The 21005-nt window shown below is 39.7% G+C and overlaps 1 protein-coding gene across 5 annotated transcripts in view; it reads right to left on the bottom strand.

The window, feature by feature from the left end:
* MAP2K5 (mitogen-activated protein kinase kinase 5) overlaps positions 1–21005 on the bottom strand; it is a 126864-nt gene that overhangs the window by 44112 nt on the left and 61747 nt on the right. For all 5 annotated transcript variants that reach the window (XR_004753526.1, XM_035335668.1, XM_035335670.1 and 2 more), the window contains exons 14-17: positions 19503–19576; positions 18531–18581; positions 15529–15600; positions 3672–3701 (exon numbers count right to left, since the gene is read on the bottom strand). Coding sequence is in view for 4 of the 5 variants with exons in the window: in XM_035335668.1 (XP_035191559.1) it covers positions 3672–3701; positions 15529–15600; positions 18531–18581; positions 19503–19576 (227 nt within the window). In the remaining variant the exon portion in view is untranslated. The remainder of the gene's footprint in view (positions 1–3671; positions 3702–15528; positions 15601–18530; positions 18582–19502; positions 19577–21005) is intronic.

Genomic DNA, 21005 nt, shown 5'->3' with positions numbered 1-21005 from the left:
AGCAGCGGGGAGCCTGATTTTTTTTTTTTTTTTTGGGGGAAAAAAAAAAAAAAAAGAAAAAAAAAATTTAAAGATGAGGAAAGAGAAGTAATAAATTAATGGGGTGTGAAAACATTCAAAGCTTTACAATACCGGGGGCACTATTTGCTCAGATTTAGGGGGGGGGAGGCGGGGTGGGAGGGTGCGGACGGGGAGGCAGGATTTTTTGTTTTTTAAACTTCGGGTCATTTTCATGTAATTTATTAACCGAGGCCCGGAATTGTAGCCAAAGGAAGGAAAATGTTTCTCTAAATGCAGAAGTATCTTAAATACAGTGGTTGTGCTGCGCGCCTCCCTATTGCTGATTAAATCCTCGGCAGCTGAGTGCTGCCGATTTCTTTGGAATATTTCCCTAATGGATGCAGCGTCCTTTTAACATCCCTGCTTTGTATAAAGTTTGACTACAAGCCGAGAATATTTAGTGGGCAATTCTTTTCATTTCTCCTAAATTGCATTATCATTAAACAAGCCATTGCCCCCATCATGTTTTTGTACAATATAGTGAATTTGAATCTCCGTGATTAACTGTACGTCTCGTGGCCTCTTCAGCCACTGCACATCTTTGGGGTTCCAACTTAAAATTATTTAAGTATGCTGGGAGGTTTCATGGCCTTTTGTTATTATTTTTATTTATGTTTTACAGTTCTTTCTGCAGAGATGCGTACGTTGCCATCAAAATCAAATAAATTAAGTTTAGACTTTTAAAAGAAATTTGGAACTTATTTCCTGTATGTGCTTCCTTCACCTATCTGAAAGGCTAAGCAGATTATGTACTAGGTTTGGTGAAAGGGTTTTCCTTTCAATTTTAAATGTTTACACAGGAAAGAACTTTACTCAAAAGAGTTTGGTTTTCCTGTGCATGTGTGTGCATGCACGTGCATCATTCCTATTAGTTTTAATAGAGTTGCACATCAGGGGAAGAATATACCCCTAAGTGCTTACTTGTGTAGCTACAGAACATCCTATGGGTGTCATACACTACTTCTTCCAAAAGGAATTTTACATCACTGCAAACAAGCAATAGCACATTGCAATACCACGCCAGGAAAACAAACAACAAAGACATGAAAACCGCTAACCATTTTTGAAATTCACTACATTTTAAGGATTAGTGTTTCCTTTGCAAAGTTTTTATAGTAGGAAAGACTGTTCGAATCATTACTATTTCTTACTTTCTTGTACAGGTCACTACCAGTGGCATTTACCTACAAATTATGAAATGAACTGCATATTAAGACATCAAAAATAATCCTAAACACACCCAAAAACAACTCCACTTACGTGAGTAGTTGCCTGTATCCTTAAGTGCTTTCAAGACAAGACTTTAACATAAGATTAAATAATGATAATGAGACAAATAAATGGTAACAAAATAAATGCTTATAAAACACATGGAAAATGAGAAGTGCTAAATTTTATCATTAAAATATTCTACTAAAGGACAGATAGAAAAAAAAATCATCCTTTAATCTTTCTGGCATATTGCAGGAGTCCTGAATTTCCACACTACAATGATTCCCCCTATAAATCTTATTCATTTAAACTGAATTTATACACACCATTTGTCTGTGTCTTAAAAACAGGGAAAAAGGGGAAAAAATATATTTTTTTTTTTTACAGCTACAGCTGGAGACAAACGTTCATTTGCAAGAAAATTCAGGTGTTCTCAAACATGTATTCACACTTGCCATTTTTAGAGAGAAGTCCAAGTTATTTAGGGACAAATACATTGAGCACACACACTAATAGTTTCAATCACTTGAATAAACCCACTGACATGAGGAGAATTTACTCAAGTGAGTGACTGCAGGATCAGGCCCTTACATAGGGAGGAAAAAATATAGAGAGACTTAAAAAAAAAAAACAAAACACACACCAAAACATTATGCATTATCCACCTAGTCACCGTGAGTTGCTAAGGGTTCTTGTGACCAACTTTGTACATGCACATCTAAAATATGTATTCTTCACGTAAAAATCCTTATGAAAAGCAGTTGCTTGAAAACCTTAATAGCTTCATTTTAAAGTTTCACCTCTCCAATTGTTTTACATTAAAAAATATATACAATTTCATGGACTACTGACTTGCCAAATATTCTTTTACAAACCCAGTCTGTTTTTTAATTAGAATAGCAAAAAAAAGATCTTAAACTAGCAATCGTGTTTTGTTCCCAATTCCGAAAATAAATTTTGGTCTGGAATCAGGCGCAATGTATGCACACTAACTTCTTTTCCCAAGCTCCAACACCTCCGTGAACAGAAGGTTATCTTGTGTTCCACGTCACGTTGATTTAGAGGTATAGCACACTACCCCCTACGAGCATCAAGACACTCAACGAGCACAAGTGAGTATGCCAACGCATGGAGGACACTTCAGCACAAGAGCTTCTTTTTTAACCCTCTCTCAAATGAGAGGGTTCATTTCAAAATATGTCTAAAAAATACAATGTATGCTCTCGTAACCAGTTACAGCTCGCTCTCAGTCCATAAATATTTTCCATAGGAGATGAGAAAGCAAAAATTCAATGTATTTCCACGTACACAAAATCTTTACAAGTCCATAAAAGTGTCAGGAGAATTTGCTTAAAACAGCTTATAAAAATGGGAGAGAGAATGAGTCCCAGCCTATTATTCAATAACCATGTTTGTGAGGCATCTGCATAATCTAACCATGCATAAATTAGTATGTGTATTACAACAGTTATTTGCATAATAATAGCAAGTTAATAGATGCTTAAAGAGCACAGACCAACACCACCTTTAAATCAGACATGCCTCCAGGCACTCTGATCTGTATAGACCAAGATGCAGAAAACAGTGTTCATAAAACATACAAAAACATAAAAACCACATTCAAATAATTCATTTTAGTCCCTGGACACTTCACTTTTTCCCCTCTCCCAGGAAAGAATAATTTGAAGAACCACAGAATGGTTTGTTACTGTGAATTCTAACATCTATCTTGCAATAAGAATTTAAAGTAATCATCAAACCTATTTCTGGACTGGCTGTTTTGTTCAGAGCTTCATGTTTTTTCAAGCATACAAAGTAAAATGTTATGCAGTAACACAGCACATTGGCCTAACCATTGCCAAGTTGGAAATAGTTTTACCACTGGCTTCAGCAAAACTGAGTTAGGTCAGTGAGAATTCAGAAAATATCAGTATGTAAATAAAGTACTAATACTAGGTACTCTTAAAATGGAGAATCCAGAACCATTTTACATATTCCATTCACATTATATTTTTTATTTGGAATAATTTTAGATCATTGTACCACTATTCAAATCTGGAATTGAAAAATAAAAATATAAAAAAGGAGTAGATGCATTTTCCTGGCACCAAAAGTACATACGGGATTATTTTTTTTGATCTCACAAAAAAAAACCACAACAATCATTAACACCATCATAATTTTCCTTCTCTCCAGGGAAAAGGAAATCTAGAGTTTGGAGAAAAAAGAAGAAAAAAAAAATCAATAGAGACTTCTAAATGACTCCTTCAAGATACCACTTTTCAATTTAACAGGACAGATTTATTTGTATGTGGCTCAAATGTTCACAATTGCTCTCTGCACCTTCATACATAGGAATGAATGTCACAGTGGCAAACAGCAGTAATGAACAATCTTACCTGAGGATATGGAAACCTCCCAAGAGCAAGCTGGGAAAGGAAATAATATTTGTCTAGTTATATAGATTTGCATGGAGGGCACATTTTCTTAAAGAGAGAAAAGTACTCAACTCTTACTATTGTATAAATCGGAAAATGCCAGCAAAAATAATTCTGAAAGCACACAAAGAGCTGCATTTAGAATGGAGCCATTCACAACAATTACTCCTTGTTTTACATTTCTGAATATTTCTGTATTTCTCAAGCTCTTGTCTGTAGCACTTAGCAACGCTGTTTGATGCCCAAGTTCCTGAGGACTCTCTAAATTAAACCAGTTCAGCCTCAATGGTGAGGCCAACGACACCAACCTTTACTGATAATTATCTGCAATGAACGGGTATTGTAGAGCGTGCACTCAACTCCCAAAGTCCTTCCCTAACAGGCTCTGAATAAAATCTGGGTTATATAGCTGAGGTTTGTTTCCTTATTGGTGTCAAATCCAGCTAGGAACCTGTGAGTGGGATGTGGAGAGAGATCATGGCACCTGCAGTACGACACATTGTCTTTTCTTCACATCTGCTTTCACCACATGAACCGAACGTGTTGCTCAGGCTGCTTTAGAAGTCACTCGATGCCTTACAAGTGTATCCGCTAGTATCGGTATCAGACAAAACAACAGTATTAACATTGCCATAATGCCATGGCTAATCATGATTCCACGATAAACCCTTTGTTTGATACAAGACTTTAGGTTTTCCCCGCTGGCATCTGAACCTTTGAAACAATTCCAGCAAAATACAGCTAGTCTATTTTGTCTACCATTTAGTGACAGACAAGGGTTTTCAGAGTTGACACAGACTCCCCAAAAAGTGCATTTGGAGCAGCTACTCTCCTGTTGTGCCCTAGGTATATTCACATCACTAGGAACTAGGTATATTCACGTCAGACCGAGTGACAGCATCAGTGCTGAAGGTCTAAGCCACCATGTCATGCACTGCGAAGGCCGAAGCCTGTGCTGGGTGAAAGCCGCTCGCTGCATTCCTACTGCCACTGTTACGTGAGCTCTTCAGTGCCGCGGTTACCTGACCTGCAGGGAGGCAGCTGTGCTAACCTCTGATGAAATTTCAGCCTGGCTGGCAGCACAAAACCACCCTAAGTATTGAACAGTGGGGCACAGAGAGAGATGGAGCAAGGTGGCAAAGTGGTGAAGAGCAGAGAAAGAAATACTTGAGCCTCACCAGGTCAGGAAAAGGGTCCTGAGAAGGCAGTAAGAAGCTGATGGCATGAATGGAAGCAACCAACCAACAGAGGAGATGGTGCCCTTTCTGCAATTCCAGCAGCTGTCCAAACCTACTACTGTATTAGACATTTGGCTGTGAGCCTTATGAGTCCAGTAAATTTCTTCCAGATCCCAGGAGGAAAGACAGCACAGAAGCAAAGTAGATCCTTGAAGCATTGGTGTAAGAGAAGCATGCAACAGAAACCCAAAGCAAGACAATGATTTATTCTGGTGATTACCCTTAAAAGAAGCTTTCTCAATACTGAGACAGGATTTGTCCTGAAAGTCTACAGAGAAGCAAAGTGGCTTCTAACAGGACTACTGTTTGTACAACAACTCTGAATGCTTACTTATTGCACAGACACATCGCAGTTATCAGAACTGCAAATCTACATTTCCATGCATCACTTTGAAAAATCACCCCAATCCTTCCTAAATATCTCATCAGTGGGAGTTTGCATAATGACTGAGGAGGAGCCATTATGGCCTACTGTATCAGTATGGTGTTGATTGAGGATCCCTACTAGCAATAACAAAACAAAACAGAGCACGTTTTTTTCTCAGAAGCTTCTGTGGTGCCACTCATCTCTCATAGTTAAGATTTGCTTGTAGACTTCCACTTGGGGATCATTGTGGTTGCTTGGTTTGTGAAACCCACGCTGACAGTACGTAATTCACGTCTGGAACAGGTAACGAAGTGAAGGTGACAGGACCAGTGAGATCTCCTCACACTCCTCAGTAACAGAATTTAAGCTAATAACCTCCTCTAGGTTTCTTCTGCCCTCTGCCTTCCAGGTTTGCCCTGAGGACTGGTAACTCTCTGCGGTGAATTCTGCTTTTCGGTTTTGTTTCTGGTGCGGTATTGAGCTCAGAGCATCTCTTTGCAGCAAATTCATCCTTCCAACAAACAAATCTATGCCTAGCAGGCTGATTGTCACCCTTTCTGTCACTTCTGTCTAGTTCACAGCTCCTCCCAGCTAAGCCAGTCACTTTCTGATGGCAGCCTTTGAAATACAGTGTTAAACAGATAAGGAAAGGCCCTGTGTTTTCTGGCATACACAGATTTAAGGACCAGGAGCTACTAAAGCATAGAAAACGGTGCTCTTTTCCATTTTCTCAGCTTTTGGGAGGACCACCCTCAAGATCCTAAGAAACATTGCTGCCATGATAGGTTATAAATGCCTAACAATAAATCTACAAATGCCAAACACTTTTCAATGAAGAGAAGACCTAATCTTCTGATGTCTGTTGACTTAAGAATAATTATTACAATGGCTACAGATTTGTAGGTATGTAATGTTTATCCCACTGTATAAGATAAGATAATTATGGCTCTACACCCAGGGTATCATTCTGTAGACCTTAAGCAGAAAAACTAACACTATCTCAACGATGACTTCAGACTAAGTGCTTCTGCTCTCACAGACGATTCCTTTCCCCGGCCACCGCACACCACAGCAGGGGCTTCTCCTGTGCGACTCCCAAGGCAACAGAATAACTGGAAAAAGAGCACTTTTCTGCCAGACCTAAGTATGCAGCGTACAAATGAGCTCTGAGGAACCCGAAATGCATCAGGAACTAGTTCACTGGGGGTTGCTAAAAAAGAAAAGACAGTTCTCAGTGAAGCTGCCTCTTGACTGAGACCTGCAGAGAGATGCAGTCGTGGACAGGTCGTGCGGCACTCCTGCATCCCCCAGAACCATCACGCCATTCCTCTAGTCAGAGTTGTTTCCTCCCTGCAAGATTGTCAAGGTATTATAAATTAAGAAACTTACCAAAGAGTATGTAATCTTCCCTGAAATAGCCTGCAGATATGTCACTGTACTAAATGTGTTTCAGATTTAATGAAGCTTTAATGTCCTTTTTAATTTTGCCTGTTTCTGTATCACCAGGGGTCGAGCAAGGCAATCAGCACTCAAGAGGGTGGTTTGGTTTAAAACTAGGAAAAACTCATTTGCTTATGAGTTGCACTGTATTTTCTTAATTAAATTTACTAAGTAAAATGGTTTAAGTTCAGCCAACCAATGACCTCTGTATGTAGATTTAGATTTATAAATAGTGTCACAGTTAAAGTAAAGAAAAAAAATAACCAAAAAACAAACAGATTAGAGCTTTACTAAAGGGATTTTTATACTCTCTATCATTTGTCTCCAGGAAGTAATTTAAGCACATGCCCAATGCAGAACACAAAAAATGTGAACTACTAAGCTAAAACACTATCAAAAACTTATCTCTGCATTTACATGAGGCAACTCAGAAACTTCATTTTCTTTTTAAGGCATTATAACCAAAATATAGTATTTCCATTCTCGGATGTTAAGGAAGGGAGAAGAGAATGCTTAAACTTCAAGAATTTGGTTCTCATTTCCCTATGGGTACCTTCGCACTACACCAGAACTGTAAAAGAAAATCCTACCATTTTAAAAAGGTGCAGTGAATTGCATTGCCAGCATGGTACAGAAACATAAAGGAGAATCAAACCGTATCAGTAAGAATTATGTCAGAATAACACCTTCCTACATTATTTCACTTTAGAGCAACTACGTGTTTGTACAGTTTCTTTTATTATTATTGTTATTACTTTCTTAGACATAAAGTAGCCCATCAGAGCACCTAAAACACTCATCTTCATGGTGTTCAGTTAAGTTGTGTCCTGAAAAATGATTTGCACTGTGCAAGTACCTGATAGGAGCATTCCCCCTGACTTTGACAGAGATGGACGTACAAGGTGCACCATCAGGTTCGAAAACAAGAATTGATTAACTGAGGCATAAATAATCCCCAATGTGTAAACAAATTGCAGAAGTACAGTGTGCATGCAGGCTGTTCTTTATCAAATTGTGTCAAAATATGCTAAAAACACACAAGGGAAAGCAAAAAGAACACAAAACAGCCAATTCCAGAGCCTAAATCCTCTGTACTGAGCAGCTGTAAGAAGGGCTGGAAAGCAACTCCAACTAGGCTCAACCTGTTCGCAATTAAAAACATACATTTAACGTGCAGGTAACAAAAGACAAAAATCAAAATGACTTGTTGAAATAACATTATTAACCATTCTGGAACTGAAAATGGAAATCTTCCCTTACAAACCACTTTCTCCACATCACTCTTTCAAAATGCTGTTTGCTTTCCCAGATATTGTTAATAAGAATTACAATAGCAGCAGTCCTTATCCTGTTCAGAAAGTGACTGAAGAAAAGTAGTTCAAAACATCTTTTTAGGACACTCAGGCAATAAAGTTTCCCACTTAGATTATTGTCTATGTTGTGCAAGTTGTTTTTTAATTTACAGTTATGCTGAAAAGCACGGGATGTTTTTATTCTTAATTTAGACACATTCCATGTTTCTCAGCATAACTGCAAATTGAAAATAAGCACTTACAATATCGCTAGTGATCTAGCTGAAGGAGGACTTTATAGTCTGAAATGTTCTAAAATTTGTTCTTAATTACCTTGTGCACATTTTACACAATTAAATTTCCATCTAAGGATTTTGCATTTAGATTGTGCACTGCAGTTAAACCCTCATTTTATGGAAAAGCAGCCACCACTGGAACATTCAGACACAGGAAACTTTAAAAATCAGACTTAACTACTGGATAACATAAAATTCCCTAGGTGAAATTTCATTCCAAGACCAATTTATACATTTCTCGATAGATGGCTTAAAATCACCTGAAACTCTGCAGGGTATGGACCTTAATAAATATTAAATACCTCAAAAACTGCTCTAAGATTTTTCTTCCCCTCTAATATCAATTTCACTGTCCTCTTATTGCACAGTAAAAAAAAAAAAAAAAAAAAATCCAAAAGGATATAACAGCAATTTACCAGCGTTAAAGTGCTTCTGAGGTTAAACTGACAACAAAGAAGAACAGAAACACAAAGCATCTTGAAGTAGGGTTTCAATTAAATGTGCAGGATTTAGTAATGCAGGACGAAAAAAGAGTTACAAATTAATTTAATCTTCTGCCTATAGTTTGCAGCTGCACTCCGAAGTGTCTGGGGCTTAAGAACAAAGCCTTGAAAGGCCTCAGAGTGAGGAAAGCTTCAATTTTTAATGTATAACGCCATTAGCTGATAACTTGTGGAATCTGCGACCCCTGCGGAGGGGCATAAGTGCGGGTAACAGAGACTGATGAAGTGACATATTTGTTCATGTCGGGAACTATGAGAAAGAAGGTTATTACTAATACCGTCAGGCCCAACAGAAATATGCCCTAATAACCTTTGGGACATTTCTTGGCTTGAGCAGATGAGTTCAAGATCTCTCTACATAAAATATATTAAAAATCAAAGCCTAATTCACCTTAATTAAAGATAATTAGTTTCACTTTGACTTCTTTTAAATATGAACTATAGTAAATGCACTGCAAACTGAAGACTGCGTACAATCATGATTAAATTGCACATTTCCTCCTCTCCACAAGCCCCTTATATTAGCAGGCTTTTACCGTCGGTTCTTCAAAGGTGCTGCTCAGAATAAGCCTTTTCTAAAGGGAAAAGTGTCGGGGGATAAACGCGGCCCTTTCAGGCCCAATCCACGCAAATTGCCGCATGCAAAATGCACACAAACGGGCCGCAAGGATTAATGAGGCTCCGTGTCTGAGTTGGGATGCTTGCTGCTTATTTGGCTGCTGGATTCAGACCCAACACCTATGGGAGAAGCACTAAATCCCCCAGAGGTGAAGCTGCTCTGCATCCCCCTGGCATGGACAAGTTTGCGTTCGGTCCAGGGCATCTTCCCTCACAAACCAATTAAACAACCGAGGAAAGCAGGCTCAACTGATCAGCATTTCTCTCTTTTTTATTTGACTTTTAAAAAGTCAAAACAGCTATACTGCACACTATAAGAAGAGGGGATGTTAATATTACATAAACCTATATACTTTGTTCACACCACAGCTGACGTTATCCTTTAATTGTCCATTCATCCGTCGGCTCAGGTAGAGAACCGCATTATTTATTTGGCTGCTGCACAGACTGCCCGCAGTGGCCTAAGAGCAATTGCTGAGAAACATGATACATTGAGGTCTCAACCCGCGCAAACTGTACCTAAACTTACACTTTATTGCAGCTTAGTTCACAATCTTCACCTAATATAGGGTTACATCCCAGTGCAGCAAGCGGATAAATCATCCTGGAATATTACTCCGGCTAAGTTTAGCTGTGAGTGGAGCATATGTGCTTCCGAGTCACTGAAGCAAAGGCCCATAAAATACACTAATTACTGGAAGTTATGGTCACTGAGTGATTGATAGCGCTCTGCAAGGCAACTTCCCTCTTTTCAGCTATTCTGACGGGCCTCCTCCACCACAGAGCAATTATTAATTCATGACCCAACCCTCAGGCACTGGTACCTTTACTTCTAATTCCACTACCGCAACAACCGTGATGTAGCTGGACATTGTCTCTCTTCAGCCCAGTGGCCGCATGAAGGTGGCAGGCGTGGAAACTGAGCTCACGGCCACTGCTTGGAAGAGATTGCTCGAAATAGCTCAGGGAAAAAAAAAAAAAAAAAAAAGGAAACGAAGTAGGCCAGCTTTTTCCTAGGAACAAGTTTTTCAAACATCATTCTGTACAGAAGGATTAAAACTACATAAATAAGAATTCAAGTTATTGAGTAAAATTCTGTGTGTTACAGCTACTCTCAGTGGTTGAATGAAGCGTGTAATGATTTATCCATACAAGTCAGAGACATCACACTACACACAATCCTTAAAAATACTGAAGACCAGGATGAGGACCATTGCTAAAACAAAACAAAACACTTAGTTTCTTGCTTTCCTTAATCTTAAATTAAAGATATCTGCTACCAAACAATCACATCTCTGTATTATCAGTGGTCTGCTGAAATACTAACCAGATTTTGAGTGATTTGCAGTACCAAAGTAAACACCATCACATCCAAGCACTGCTGGCTATCAGATGCCTGGGTGCAGAAGTGACTGTTTTTTTTTTTTTTTAAAAAAAAAGAAGGTTGGAATTCAGAAAGAAAAAAAGTGTGCACATCATGCTGTACCTACTGAAAAGGGCCTGGATCCAGCTAGAGATCCATTAACTTAACAACTTCTTGATTTCTCAGCATAGGAATGGGGAAATCAGGTTAGGTTTTTTTTTCCAAAGTTTGCTCAATGACTACCTCGTGCCTTCTGCTAGGAGCCGCTCGTAGCAGCTCCACCAGCACCAGCAGCATCATCACTGATAAGGTCTTTCCCAGTCCCTCCAGCTGAAATGAGCTGAATAAATTTCTGCTCAGTCGGAGTGCATCACACCGCCAGCTGGGATAGTGGGACCCAGCTCTGAGACAATTATTTAGCTTTATTTCACTTCTCCCAAGTTTTAGACCACAATAAATTCTCCTTAGCCCATTTCTACACTTTACTTTTAGACATGGCAAACTTGTATGCTGCCCATGGACAACAGCTCCAGCCTTCAAAGAAGTGCAGCCACCTGACTGACATTCATGTTTCGTTTAGGACCAACCCTATGAAACTCTGGATTTGTGTCTTCAATTTAGAAGTATATGTTCCATTAAAGATTATGCGCAAATTACATAAAAAGTTCTCTTACAGATCTCAAAAAGCAAGGACAACTCCAGTAAGAACTGCCACTTGATCTCATACCACCAAGCTTCGGCTCTCAGATCTCCCCCCACATCTATTTACCTGCTGTTGTTTACCTGCAGATTTGATGAAAGCCCAACCATCATGTCCATGAGTAAGTGAGATCTTGCAGAAGACAAGTGGTCTGCAGGCCTTCCTGCACATCGGCTCAGTATCCTGCAGGCCAGCTCACAATCTTGATCTTTAACCATTACCACTTGAGCATTGATGATACGTGGCTGATCACATACTCTAACCTCCCTAGAAACAATTCTTCTGAAACCTCCTCTCCTTGACCAGATTATTTACACGTGCGTCTCTACATCAGTTTTCTGCGGGCTAACAAGACTGAAGTGCTTTACGAGAACCATCTTAAAGCAGAGCGGCTTCTCTTCTAGCACCCTCTTCAAACATGTTCCTCTTCTTTGCCTTCGTGGTGTGAGTGTGCTCCTCTTGCACCTCCACCTGTGCTCCCAGCCCAAGTGTGCTGACGAGTCTAAGAGTCCATAACGCTGACATTAAAGATAAACGGTGCTAACCCCACTCAAAAAATACGCATGCGTACCTGAAATGCATGATGCAAAGCGTGTTTGCTGGATATATATATAAATATTGGTTCCCTACGTATGGGAATGCACACAAGTGCTGAAAATCCCTAACATGACTGCTTGAAATATTGCTTAAAACAGCATCTTAACACAGATGTCACAAACAACCAGCAGCCCTTGAAAGCTCTTGCAAACACACAGGTAATGGAAAACTCCAGTGACTACAGACTTGAAACTCTCATTTGGGGAGGTTTAAACATTTGGTTCTAACATTAAAACTGAAACCGAAAAGCTTTTTTTCCCCTGGAGGAGAGAACATTGATTATCTTTGCAAAAAAAGGGTCATTTTAAAAGGAGGCCTGAAACACAGGGAAGCAGGTGCTTTTCTCAGCAGAGCACAGTGGGAAGTAGGGACTAGGAGATGATACAAAAGGAGGAGCAGAAGTGTGAAAAAGGCATCTTCACTCAACACAGGAGCTCATATTCCACTTCCAAAACCTGCATGGTTTGTGGCATAAGCAAATCACTTTCATTCCTAATGTTTCCTAACAGGAAATATAAGGCACTCTGATCTATCCTCCCGTGCAGGGCATGGTTTCTGGGGCAGACTGAATCAGTTACAGAACACAAACACCACTCGGGCTCAGCCCAATCAGTCTGGAGAGTATTTTATGACTGAGTTATAAACCCTCTGAAAAACAGCTTTTATAATGAAAATGCTGACACAGTCTTCAGTGTGGTGACAGCAATGTCATTGGTTTAAATTGAACTTGCTTTGTCAACCCCAAAGCACTTAAATAAAACTCCCTCTAAAACCCCCCTGAAAACTGTTTATGATAAAACACTTTTAAACAGGTTTACAGGCCAGGTATTAAATTTAATTCTCTTTAAATAAATTGAAGAAAAGAATGCAAACTCCCCCCAAAAAGAATAATAATAATAATAATAATATTAGGCATCTTTTAGTTCAAAAGGAACAGGAATGCTCACTATCTCCCAAAATGTACATGGTACTCACATTTAATACTTCTCACGCTCTGCTCACAACTTTTTGGGGGCAGTTTTCTTAACCCTCGAAAGTAACAGTGCGGTTTCTCATTACACATGGCTTTGCAGCAGAGAAATGCAAGGCATCTCAAAGGCTCAGAAGAATATTAAAGAAAATGAGTAGATTTACTTAGCTGCCATTTTATATTATTGTATGTCAAAAAAAAAAACCCACAACCTAGCCAACTTGGTCCCATATGCTATTTCTTTCAAATTACCATGCTATAACTGTGCTAGCTTGAAGTTGTAGGGATCAGAGTATTACACTACTAAGTGGAGATGATTTCAAAATCCTACAGCAAATGCTAACTTCCCTTTTTAGCAGCTCCATCAACAACAGCCTGAGTGTCTCCACTGCCAATCCCCATGTCAATACAGTGTTACTTTAATGACAGTGACCTTGTGTGGCTCTTTGAGCATCTTTTTCACCTTTTTTGAGACATTTTTCTAAGCCACTGTCCTTGCTTTCATCATTTAACACATCACTCAGAACACTTCAATAAAACATAGCGATCATGTTGAAGAGAGGTCTCAGAGGACCAGATGACATACCAATTAACAAAGCACACAGAACCAAATTGTTTTGTACATCTAGTTCAGAAGACATTCGTGGAAAGTGAAAGAGTAAAAAAAAAAAAAAAAAAAAAAAAAAGTTGAGAAGGTTTGAAGGAGGAGATAAAATGCAAATGAAAGCAGTTTTCCTAACGCTGGATAGGATGTGAAATCCATCCTTTAAATTAAACTCGTGACCAGTCAGGTTTCCTAATAATAAACCTAAACTAAGCTCCAAGTGCCTTGGTCTATGTGGAAAACCAGACTGTTGCTGCACGTGGAAACACATCCTTTATTCAGCAAAGGAACCGGTAAATACTAGCTCCATGTAACTTGCATTTATATCACTCTATTCCACTGTGAATCAGAATGAACACCACAGTCAAGTATTGATGTAATACAGTCTCATTTTAGCCCTTTGTCAGACAGATTCATTTACAGAGCGTGAGTACGTTCTGAATCTCTCCCAAAATTGTGAGGACTCTCCAGTATCACAAGCCATTGAAATCCGCAGTAAAACAAATTAACAGCACTGCATCCCCTGTGACACTTGAAAGTATGTCATTATCATACATTCCAAGTTAGCTTCAGACTTGGAAGAAGATTTACAAGATCTGAATAGAATGATTCAGCATTAAATGTTTTCAATTTGGTTAAAGCCTATTGGGCAAGGAATTTATTGTTTGAAAACATGAGAACAGTCCTAGAGAGCTTTCAGGCTACAAAATATGAAATTTGCTTACATGCAGAATGCCAGCACCAAGACAACTTGACTTCTATCTAATCTTCTGCTAAAAACATCGGTTGCACTTCACCAAAATGTATATCCTGCTTCACCACCATATTTAGTAGAGGAGAAGGGAACAGCACCTACATTTTTCAGTAGTTGTACGATACTTTTGTTAGGCTGCACCAGAGAAATGATGCAAGCCATCAATGGTTTGAATGAACTGTTCTTTAGGAAGAAATGATCAAAAAGGATCTCAGCCAGTAATGGTGATCATCATCCCTATCCCTAGTGCACTGATAGAAAGAAGCAAACAGAGCAGAGCTTGTCCAGCATTCACACTGCTGTTGGGCTAAATGGGACCCAGCTTTACTCCGAGCAGGGCGAAGTTCTTTCACAACACTCTTCTGGGGTTGAAAAACTCTCCCGAGAGCATCCTGTGCATGCTGACAAGGCTGCAAGGATTTGGAGCTGCAGCTGGCTTGTTTGTGACCAGCCTGGCCCAGAGTGAACCAGGCTGTGGAAATACATACACCCTGCTGTCGTCACTAGAGCAGAGCAACCTGTCCCTTCTCCTGGACCACACCAAGCCAGATCGGATTTTGTCTGTGAAGACACTATCATAGCATAGGCATTTCTACTCAACTTACACGCTCTACGTTATCTTCCCTCTAAACAATCATCCATTTTATAAGGAGTTCTGCTGAGATATTGCAAAGGCATCACCCAGCTCAAACCTTGAACCTGCATAACCCTATTTCACCCCTAATAATAGACCCTCTATACTGGTCTATGACAATGAAATACAGAAATAGTCATCTTTAATGCCAGAAGTGTTGAAAGCGTGTAGCAGCATCCATGCACCAGGCCCTAGTTTAACTCTCAGGTGGAGTTTTGGTGGAGGGCTCAAGACTGTTGCACGGTTTGTGCAGAGGCTCTCTGTATCTTACTGTACTGAACTCTGTAAGAACAAATCCATTCTAAATACAGCCAAGAATTTTAGTAAGAGTTAAAGGCATGCATATATAAAAGAGCAGACAAAGACTATGTTAAAATATTTTGATGTTAGTTTTCATTTGATTCTTCCAACGCGCACAAACAAATGACAGATATTTGCATACCTCCATGAAGGAAATCCCTAAACTCCAAACGTCCGAATGAATCCCATACTGCTCTCCTGAAATCCGCTCAGGCTGCAAAGAGATGGAAAGAAACATCTTGAGCCTAGTGAACAAACACGTCTACTTCTTACACAAAAGCTAATCCAGGGCAAACAAATCAACTGAGAAAGTGCAAAGAATCTTAAAGCACACTAGGGAAGCTGGCAGAGAGCAAACACACCGCTCAAGTGTATTTTATTTCTTTATTTTTGCCTCGCTTCGGCAAGAGCAAACAGCTTGGTTATGCTGAGCCTTGTGGCCATGCATTGCAAAGTTAGCCTTGGCATTTGTGCTTGGGGCGCTTTATCCAACAAAAAAAAAGCCAGTGATGTGCACATGTGCAGCAGCACACAAGGTCAAGCTGTAAGAGTCCATCAGTCCATCAGTGGCACACATCTATTTCTACGCTCAGACAAAGCAGTAAGGTATGCGAGGAAAACAAACTCCTCGTCTTGAGTCCAGGGGTTGGGCAGTAACCATGGTTTAAAAGGCAAAGTTACTGAAGCCAAAATAATCAACGAAGTCACGTGCCGGCAATTTTATTTTACATATTTTTAACTTCATTTTTGACCCCCAGAAAAAAAGACTTCACTCAAAACTATTAATAGCATGTTTAATGCCTCATGAAATAGAATGCTGTAAAATATAACTGCTAGTTTTTACTTGAAAGCTACAGTTTCAGCATTTCCAAGGTCAAGTACAGCATGAAATGTAACAATAAAAGGCTCCGTGAGACTTCTCTCCCCACTGTGCTGTTAATGCACCTGTCTAGCCCAACCACCTCCACAGCACTGGCTGTATTTTTAGTCTTTAATAATCCAGAGACCTCTTTTAGAAAACAAACTCCCAAATTAGCGCCAGTCCAATGTGTTTTCAGATGGTTACTCTGCACTGCTAATCCCAGGTCAAGAGCTTTTATTGCAGCCTGACTGTTAAGTAAAAGCAGTGCTGCCCAGTGCAGAACGGGAGCCTTCAAATGTCACAACCTAAAAAAAACATTAAAAAAATGAAACTGGAACGGCATCTTTTTGAGGGAGCCACCAAAAATTGTGGTGGTTGGTTTTTGGTTTTAAATTTTATTTTTATTATTAAAGCACATCTCAGCGAGCCTCCAGATAACGTGGAACCACCAGCCCAACCGAGCCCATGCCGAGGATGCTCGCTGAGCTTTGCGGTGCCGGCGAGGCCCCAGCCCCTACAGCGCCACTGAGCCAGGTGCACAGCTCAAGTTTTAAACACCAACTTACACACAGAACTGACGTATTCACAGAAGATAGGGGCAAGTAAATCATTTGCACATTTAAACAAAAAGTTTAGCTGCATGAATTTCTCTTTGAAAAGCTTGAAGAAGATGGAACTAAGAATGATGCATGCACCAAAGCATGCAACGCGCAGCTCGCCCTAATGATACACAGCTCACGATCCTTTCTGTTAAGGATTACCTCTATTTGTTACCTTTTTTCATCCAAAATTTTTTTGTTTTGTTGTTTTCTTCCCTATATATTATAGTAGGTGATAAAGTGATTTTACAGAAATGCGTTTTTGATGGAAATTTCAATTTCTCAATTGGAAAACAAAATTAAAAGATACCTCCAGTTTTTGATGGATTCAAATTCCTTCCTGGCCCCCCAGCCAGGCAAACACACCAAAGCTTATGACCTTCAATAGAGTTTGACGGCTACATTATATATTTGATGACGACAAACTATGAATTCAGTGAGCGAAACAATTTTAACACAAGAAATCAGATCAAATAGGTTTCAGCTTAAACTTCTGTTTCAATTTATAGATGAATGTATCACAGTCATCCATAAAGAAGAAAAGAAGTAATTTATTTAATGCACACCTGGGAAAGAGAACAGCAATCTTGACTCGTACACTAAAAGCATAATACAATTTAATTATCAGATCTGCTTAAGACCACATTAAGACTAAGAGTCGTGTGGGAGAAGTTGATTAATTTGAAGCGGTTTATTTGTTTGAAGCATGATATTTGAGTTATTTTACAGAACAGAGGCACAGAAATCAGCAGGCTTACTAGCAAATGTGGTAATATATATGACCAGATTTAAATATATATATATATTTTTATGCACATAATATTCTGATCACAAAGGATAGCCCAAGTTGTTCTAGAATGGTGGCATGAGTGTTTCAGAAGCCGCATAATGAGTACACCTTGACTAGAAAAGCACTTAGCAAATAAATGGACACCCTGGGATGCTTTCTCCTCACAAGAAAGTAAGAAAAAATACCTGAAAGCGATTAAAGGTCATGGATTTCTCTCTCCTATTTTCTGAGGTTTGAAAAACACAAGTATAGACCATTTTGTATTGCTGTTTGCGTTTTGCATTTTTCTTTTTTTTTAAACAAGCTGAACGCTGATTTTTTCCTATCAACATTACAACATAAGTAGTTCGTTAAAAAAGAACCGCAGCGACCAAAAATAAAAGACAATTGTTTAATGCTTCAGTTTAGAGTGTTAAGTTTAAGTTTCCACCTCTGCTAAACAAAGAACCCAAATTATTCTAACTAATCTGACTAATGAAAAACACAGCTAACTTTTGTACAACAGCCATTCTCCGTTGACTAAAATTTATACAGAAAAGTGAAACGCACTGATGGCTTCTTATGTATGGTATGAACATCACACGATTTAGTGGCCTGGTATTATGGTGGACTGGCTCTGTTTGTTCCCTGCTGTTGCAGTGCATTAAAGACACCTGAAATATATGAAAGAAACACTTTTCCTGTATTAATCGTCCATTTCAGCATGACCTGTAGCTGTCAGAGAGCTGTTAGGTGAGCACAGGTAGGAAAGGAGCTGTTCTGTGACACACGATTATGCTGAGGGTGGGGGGAGAGGAAGTTTGAGAATCGATTTAGAATATATCCTCCATTACATAGAGCAAGACTGAACAAATACTTCTATTTAAATGTTATTCCTACATAAATCCACTTACCGCCATATAAGCATTTGTTCCAACATACGTCTTGGCTATAGAATTCACCAGCTATCAGACAAAACAGTCTGTTAGAACAATATAAAGATAATGTGGAAATAAAATGGGCAATTATTCCTCATTTAACCTACAATCATCATTCCTATAAATCAACCAAAAATTATGGAAAAGGGAACAAATTTATCTGCGAAGGCATTAAAAATGATTAAATCTCTCTTTTGTTTTGAATGAGAGCTCCAATTTAAACAAGCGCTGCATTACGGTTTATGGCAGATAACCTTAAACAATTCTGTTAAACAGGATGCTCAGCGCTTTAGTACCCCAAACTAGTCTGATATAAAAAGTCAATTTGAAGTAGGATTGAACGCGCTCATTTTTCAGTCAGCTGGCTCAAGATGTGAATAAAGCCACATTCATCTCTTGAATGCAATGAGCACTAAATACGCTGGAGGGACAACAGGCTCTGACAAGTTATAATACCAGGCTGACCTCCTCTTTGGTCCTCGTGTTTGGCTGAGAGTAAAGGTGCTGAAATTCAAATCAACATCACAGCAAGCTCATGGGTCACTATCAGAGAAGTTCTCCAGGGAGGCCCAAAATGGAAATTAATTAAAATTTGTGCTGCACATTGTAAAAGCCCACCACTATTGTTACTCCCAATATTAATTTTTATTGTGGGCCAGTTGGGCTCCCCAGACGCATCTCTCGTTCTGCCCTCCCTTTTGTCTGGCCAAAACGCTTTCATATCAAAGCTGCATATCAATGAAGTTTGCTATTCGTAAGTAGTAATTACAATATCAGCAGTTTTTACTGTCATTAAACAATGAACAATCATATTCAGATGAAGAAAAGTCGCCCAGAGATTAAAAATGAATAGCGCTCTCCCAGCAGAGGGGAGCTTGCTGGGGCCGCCTGCCTGGCGCCAGGTGATTTGGGCATCAGGGAGCAGGAGGATATCTGAGGGGGCATTACCTGGGTGCTCACCCCGAAGTCACACAGCTTCACCTGCCCCCGCGTGTTCACCAGCATATTCGACGGCTTCACGTCTGTTGGGACAAAACCGGATTTCGTTTACGTTATCCTGGATACGCATCGTACCTACAGAGATCCTAACCAGTATTGGCACAGTAAGATTTTAATAGAATCGTCGGCACAATAATCATTACTGTGATAGATTTTAATAGAAAATATTTCAAAGATACATTTCAAATGCAAGCTCTGGTTGGTAACAGTCGTTAGCACAGGTGACATTACATCTACCACAGGTGATACCAATCTAGGAGGAGCAGCAAGGGTGCTGAAGGATGGGATCCCGAATTCAAAGCGATCTGGACAAATTCACAAATGAGACTGAAATAATATTAAATGGGGACAAGTGGAAGTGCCGCATTTAGACAGGGATTAATCGACTGCATAAATACCAGATAAACCAACCAGCCTGGGGCGGAGGCTGGAGCAGGGCTGCGAAGAAGGACCTGCAGGTTACGGCACGACGTGGAGGAGACAGGGAGGGGACAGGGAGGGGACAAACCCCAGACTCTCAAATCCAGAAAAGTCTGATACAAAAAAATGGAAGGGAACAACCTGTGTTGCAGAGGATGAATAGACTAAAGCCTATGGTATGTTATTAAAAACAAACAAAAAAAAAAACAAACAACAACAAAAAAAACTTTTTTCTTAAGGTTTATATAAGAAATAAGCCATACGGAAGTCAGAATACTAAACCTTGGGATTTCCTAGAAAAAAGCCGCTACCTCCAGACAATTTAGGAAAACAGTGCTAAGTATCCCATACAAACGCCAGCATGCAGGAACACAAAGCACAAACACGTCCAAGCCTCCTCCAGGCAAGGTGCCCAGTGTGGCTCTGCACAGCCCTGTTTGAAGGTAGAGGCTTCCACCTCCATGGCCCCTACTGCACAAACAGTTCAGATCTCCCCATTTCGGAGCTTTTACAGAGGCTGGCTGCCAGCAACACGTTGAAGTGATTGCTAATCCTGCTCCTGCACATAAAACTTCAACACACGCCATAAAGACAGATTGCAAGTGCAAAGATGTTATCACTGGCCCCCTCCGATGTCAAAAGAACTTGGTAGGCTTCTGTTGCACACTGTAAAATCGATGTGCAGATAAACTGCTAAACATCCAGCCTAACTGTACGGCAGGAGACGTTGAGCATCCCTCTGTGCCAGGGCTGCCAGTGGGAAGGCAAAATGGGCGCGATACAGCCGGGCTTGGGAAGATGAGAGCGCAGCGCCTCAGCCTCATCGCTGCTTTCTTCCGTCATTATGGATTAAAAGCACTAGCTTCTATCTTTGCCTTCTTTAAAAGTGAACAGTAGTTGGGTGCAGATGGATGAAACCCAACTAGAAAGGAACCTAATTTTGTTTATCATTAAGTTTGCCTTTCTTTAGCAGATGTCTTCTGGTACCACAGTAGCTGGCTTAATTTGTCTCTGTAATGTAAAAATGTATAA

This window comes from Oxyura jamaicensis, chromosome 10, assembly GCF_011077185.1.
Source record: "Oxyura jamaicensis isolate SHBP4307 breed ruddy duck chromosome 10, BPBGC_Ojam_1.0, whole genome shotgun sequence".
Taxonomy (NCBI): Eukaryota; Metazoa; Chordata; class Aves; order Anseriformes; family Anatidae; genus Oxyura; species Oxyura jamaicensis.
This window is presented reverse-complemented; position numbering and strand designations above follow the sequence as displayed.